This window comes from Strongylocentrotus purpuratus, unplaced genomic scaffold, assembly GCF_000002235.5.
Source record: "Strongylocentrotus purpuratus isolate Spur 01 unplaced genomic scaffold, Spur_5.0 spur5_scaffold_15, whole genome shotgun sequence".
Lineage (NCBI taxonomy): Eukaryota > Metazoa > Echinodermata > Echinoidea > Camarodonta > Strongylocentrotidae > Strongylocentrotus > Strongylocentrotus purpuratus.
In genome coordinates, this window is record NW_022145600.1 from 18,086,622 (window position 1) to 18,092,638 (window position 6,017).

Below are 6,017 nucleotides of genomic sequence, written 5' to 3' on the forward strand. Positions count from 1 at the left end.
ATATATATATCTATCATCAATGGTCAAATCCTAGACTATCCATTACAAAATGTACACGAAAGTGATTGTCGAAATCTTTGTGTTGAGTTTGATGGAGTCGGCCAATTTAAACCGTGTATCCAATACAACTTTCTATACTACTTTAAGATCATAAATATTTGGTCAGTGTGAAAGTAGGGAGGTATAGATCGAGAAAGAAAAATAGTTGAGAGAATACAAGTACAAGTATACTGGTAGTGCAAAGTACTTGTATGCCTTTTCGGCAAATCCTGATATGAATCTGCTGTCATGAACAAGAATTCTATACGTTCACATTCACCAGACTAGCAGGATTGAACATTTTCATCAATGGGCCACAGAAAACGGAACGTATTGCCTGTCGGTACGTCTTGTTGCCAAAACCGTAGACGAACGGATTAATGGCTACAGTGCTGAAGACAGCTGCATGTATAAAACCATAGGCCAATGGACTTACAAAACTATTGAAGGATCGATTGAGGATGAATACCACAAAAGGTAACCAGCAGATGGCGAAGCTGATGACGATGACGAAGAGGAGCACAGCAGACTTGACCTCGCGTTTCCACAGTCGGCGATCGTTCGCAGAGGCAGCTCCGGCTACAGAGGCATCGCCTTGGGGTTGGATTACGGTAAGATCAGAGAGAGCACGAATATGGCGACGCACAACGTGATAGATGCGACAGTAGATAATGATCATAACGGGAATAGGCAAAATCAAGTTGGCAAACACGAAAGAGACGTAGCGGCGATTTGGAATAACTGAGCTTATTCTACAACCGTTGGCCACATCAGAAATGTTTCCTTTGAAGCCCAATGGCGTGGCAATAGGGATGAACATACCCACAAATAATGCGTAAATGAAGATGACCAAAATGACAGTCCCGATGCGGCGTTGGGTGAGCATAGTCGGTGCTCGTAGAGGCTTGCAAATCGAAATATAGCGCTCCACTGTCAGAGCCAGGACGTTCAATGTAAAGCAAAGCCCACACAAAATGCTAATCGACATTGAAATGATACATGCCGGGTTATTATCGATGATGAATATGTCCACTAATATTTGAATCGGATAATAGACGCAGGAGGTAACTACACCGACGACAAACGTCGCCATAGTGAACCAATTCCCAGTCGCTCGGACCTCGTGCCGGCAGAGATAAGTTATTATCACCACGGTGTTTCCAAGCGTGCCAATAATTGATATCATAGCGTTTGTTGCGATCGTAGCTTTAACGTGCGAATTTAACATTTTTTTTCAAACTAGCACTTAGTACTTTATTTATAAAGAATTAAGTTTTACTTTCAGGACTTCTATGTTATAGGCTTCTGGTTTACCTTCCCTGGCAGTTTTTTAAAAAAAATCAGTGAATGATCGACTATTAATTTTCTCTTGTGGATCAGTTTATATATATTGGCTATTTATATATGATACGGAAATTAATACCAATGTTAATAACATATATCACTGAAGCACATTCAAGTGCGTGTGCACGTAGGTGCGTGTTTGGATGTGCGGTGTTTGTGAGTGCGCGCGAGCACGAATGTTATGCGTGCGGTTTATGCGGTGGCGACTGGCGACTTCGAATCACGGTCGGCCTTAGTTGTTGAAGATGACAGCGACACAGACTCTTATTTTTCATATCCCCCCCCCCCCCCTCCACGTTAATAGTTTTCGAGTGGAATGTTTTAAACACATTTATACTCTCAGTGGGATCCCGGTGGTCTCAGTCAAATATAAATACTGTAAGCATGCGTGACAAAGAAAACGCGTATAAAGGAGTGGGTTTTTTTATAGATTGGACGCGGTCCGCGCGGTGCCGCATTAAGGGGTTCATAAACGTCCATTTTGAATCATTTCAAGAAAAAGGGAATTTGTTCAAAATGATTCAAAATTCTGCTGTACACACCGGTATCCAGACCAGGGGGAAAGGGGTAATAATTCGTCGTGTTTGCTCATAATGTGGACGACGGCCGCGAGAGGTAGCTTATCTAGCGCGAGTCGGTTCGAAACGATCTTCAGATCTTCAGTAGATCAAGATGGACGCTCACGATACCGACACAGACCTACCAAGTCTCACGCCTATAGCTGGTCCCTTATATTTTGTTTTGCATAGTAGAATAGTAACTGTTCACTGTACGTTGTGTACTTTTTGTAAACACTATATGTAATTTATATACAATAGATCAAATTTGAAATGTAATTCTTTTTTTCAAAGAAAGGACTATTGATACAAATTCTTTACATTGTAAAATTTACATCAGAAGCGCAGTTTGATTTATTTTACAGTCAACAACTTCAATGGTAATCCCTATCGCACTTCAAAATGCTCGAAGGGTTTCAATCTTACAATACTTCTTTAGGAGTATAATTTTCTGAAATACCCGTTTAGCGTGTAAATTCGGGGGGAAAAGCGAAACCCTCATTTAGGGTGTATTTTGGTTTCAGAAGAAATCCTCGTTTAGGGGGTGTCTGAAAAACCTGTGATCAAACCAAATTTTATATTCATATTTTGAAAAAGAAACGTCGATTTTATTCATATCGAGGCAGAAAGTTTTATTCTGAAAACAGGTGGAGGTAATGATCAATTATTTACAAATAAACAAAAGGAGCGATGGAAAGAATATCATATCCGGATTTTATGTCGAGTTCAGACCTTAAATATATATTTTGAATCTTGCAAAGTCGTTTGAAACGACGGCTGAACTACTAACCTCCCGATATAGTACACTCGGAGACAAACATCCGAGAAAAAAAACATCGGTCGATATCCACACATCCCGGCCTTATTATTTCACGAGTGACTTTTGTGTGCTGTTGTTGTTATTGTGACAAATAATACTTCTGCTTCTGTAATCATTTTCATTTTTTGGCGAATTAAAATACAAAGAAAAACAGAGAACACATGGAGTTGAGAATATCGGGATGTACCGTTTACAGGGAAGGATAAAATCCACGATTCTTGCATCAATTTAACAGAAATTGAAAAGTAGCGACAGCAGCAACTCCCATAAACCCCATTCACATATTAAGGTTAACTGCATCATACACCAAGGCGACAGATAATAACCTATACCTGGAAACTAAAATTTAAATAAGCACTTCAAACGCAGGACATCAAACCTAATTCGTTCACTTCGCTGGCTCACCACTTAACAATTAATGAATCCCATCGAAAAGGCTACTTCTACTATAAGATACTTGTAATGGACTTGCTCCAGCATAGCTCGGAAACCTCATTAAACCAAAGATACTTGTATGCCTTTTCGAAACAACCATGAACAAGATATCTATATGTTCACATTTACCGGACTTTCGAGATTGAAAATTCTCATCAGTGGGCTACAGAAAACGGAACATATTTCCTGTCGGTACGTCTTGTTGCCAAAACCGTAGACGAACGGATTAATGGCTACAGTGCTGAAGACAACTGCATGTATAAAACCATAGGCCAATGGACCTACAACACTATTGAAGGATCGAATGAGAATGAATACCACAAAAGGTAACCAGCAGATGGTGAAGCTGATGACGATGACGAAGGGGAGCACAGCAGACTTGACCTCGCGTTTCCAAATTCGGCGATTGTTCGCGGCTGCAGCTCCGGCTACAGAGGGATCACCCGATTCGCATTGGGGTTGGATTACGGTAAGATCAGCAACAGCACGAATATGGCGACGCACAACTGTAATCTTGAACATTCAGTGTAAGTTTCGTTTGATTATGTGAGAATTCATGTACTTTTCTCTTCTTTTTTTTTTTTTACCAGAACTCACCTTTATCTTTAATGTACACTTACAAGTTCGGAGAGCGGGTAGATCAGACAATTCTGGGAAATTTTGTTACTCTATTCCGAGAAGCACATAACATTCCTGGGATGTAAATAAACGTTCCATAAAACATTTTAACGTTTAACGTCCTGGAGAAAAACGTAGGGGATAGCACACAAAAAATCTATTTTATAATACTTTTTTTTATGAACTGTGCTATACAAATGCATACATTTTATAAATATATTAGATTTGAATTGAACATAATGTAAACACACATTCAAAAATGTCCAATACCACGATGACTTTTGAACTAAATATAAACATCAGTGCAAAATTGGCACAATGGGCTTTTATATAATTTAAAACTTCGTTGATCCGGAATCAAAGAGAAGGAGATGTCAAAATGAAAGTAAAAATCCTCTTTGTGCAATCAGTTTGAGAGAATATGTAATTACAACTATTTCGAACTTGGCAATAAACTTTGTGTATACCAAAAATGTATTACAACTGGAGTTACAGCTAAGCAATTACCTTTGATATAGATTCGAAGTATCGTTTCTGTTTACAACGGCGGTCTGGAACATCCTGGATTTAAGAATCTAAGCATTTCAGTAATTCATTGGAGCATCCTTTCACTTAATATGCCAGATGTTTTTGTATTCATTAAAGATAGTTGGAACTCAATCTGCAATGCATTCATGGGTATAATGATCTATACACAGAATATATACATCTTTATCATTACTAAATAGTGGTTAAATTCTAGGATATCCATTACAAGATGGACACGAAGGTGATTTTCGCAATCTTTGTGTTAAGTAAACCGTGCATCAAATACTACATTCTATACCACTTTAGCGTGAACAAAGAGAGGTATAGATCGAGAAAGAAAGGAGTCGATGGAATACAAGTACAACTATACTGGTAGTGCACGATACTTGTATGCCTTTACCACACAACCTGATATAAATCTGTTGTCATGAACAGGATATCTATATGTTCACATTCACCGGACTATCAAGATTGAACATTTTCATCAATGGGCCACAGAAAACGGAACTTATTGCCTGTCGGTACGTCTTGTTGCCAAAACCGTAGACGATCGGATTAATGGCTACAGTGCTGAAGACAACTGCATGTATAAAACCATAGGCCAATGGACTTACAACACTATTGAAGGATCGAATGAGGATGAATACCACAAACGGTAACCAGCAGATGGTGAAGCTGATGACGATGACGAAGAGGAGCACAGCAGACTTGACCTCGCGTTTCCACATTCGGCGATTCTTCTCGGCGGCAGCTCCGGCTACAGAGGGATCACCCGATTCGCATTGGGGTTGGATTACGGTAAGATCCGCAACAGCACGAATATGTCGACGCACAACGTGATAGATGCGGCAGTATATAATGATCATGACGGGAATAGGCAAAAGAAAGTTGGCAAACACGAAAGAGACGTATTGGCGATTTGGAATGACTGAGCTTACTCGACAACCGTTCGCCACTTCAGAAATGTCTCCTTTGAAGCCAATTGGTGTGGCCAGAGGGATGAACATAGCCACAAATACTGCGTAAATGAAGATAGCCAGAATGACAGTGCCGATGCGACGTTGGGTGAGCATAGTCGGTGCTCGTAGAGGCTTGCAAATCGAAATATAGCGCTCCACTGTCAGAGCCAGGACGTTCAATGTAAAGCAGATCCCGAACAAAATGTCCATCGACATCGCAATGAAACATGCTGGGTTATTATCGATGATGAATATGTCCACCAACATCTGTATCGGATAAGTGACGCAGGAGATAATTTCACCGACGACAAACGTCGTCATAGTAAACCAATTTCCCGTCGCTCGGACCTCGTGCCGGCAGAGATAAGTCATTATCATCACGGTGTTTCCAAGCGTGCCAATAAATGATATCATAGTGTTTATTGCGATCGTAGTTGCAAAGTGCAAATTCAACATTTTTTAAACTAGCACTCAAGTAGTTTATACAGAAACAAGTTAGTTTCACTTTCAAGACTTCTATGTTGATGGATTCTGATTTACCCTCGCTGGCAGCTTTAAACAAAATTAGTGAATGGTCGACTATTTATTCATTTGTGCATCAGTATATATGTCTAGGCTATTATATGTGTCACAAAAAATTTGCAATGCTGATTATATCACTGAAGCACATTTATGTCTGCATGTGCGCGTAGGTGGGTTAAAAGACAGTGTGTACAT

The 6,017-nt window shown here is 39.8% G+C and overlaps 2 protein-coding genes across 2 annotated transcripts; both read right to left on the reverse strand.

Annotated features, from left to right (window-relative positions):
- Window positions 1–301: 301 nt before the first annotated feature.
- Window positions 302–925, reverse strand: LOC100893858 (trace amine-associated receptor 8a-like). The gene has a single exon (XM_003725725.2). It carries the CDS (start codon window positions 923–925, stop codon window positions 302–304), a length of 624 nt encoding a protein of 207 aa, XP_003725773.2.
- Window positions 926–4,781: 3,856 nt separating this feature from the next.
- LOC764944 (alpha-1A adrenergic receptor-like) lies at window positions 4,782–5,672 on the reverse strand. Its single transcript, XM_001201611.2, has one exon. The coding sequence runs from the start codon at window positions 5,670–5,672 to the stop codon at window positions 4,782–4,784; it is 891 nt and encodes a 296-aa protein (XP_001201611.2).
- Window positions 5,673–6,017: the final 345 nt, after the last annotated feature.

Coding starts and splice junctions, on each gene's coding strand:
- LOC764944 (XM_001201611.2), bottom strand. CDS start 5,672: ATGACTTATCTCTGCCGGCACGAGGTCCGAGCGACGGGAAATTGGTTT.
- LOC100893858 (XM_003725725.2), bottom strand. CDS start 925: ATGCTCACCCAACGCCGCATCGGGACTGTCATTTTGGTCATCTTCATT.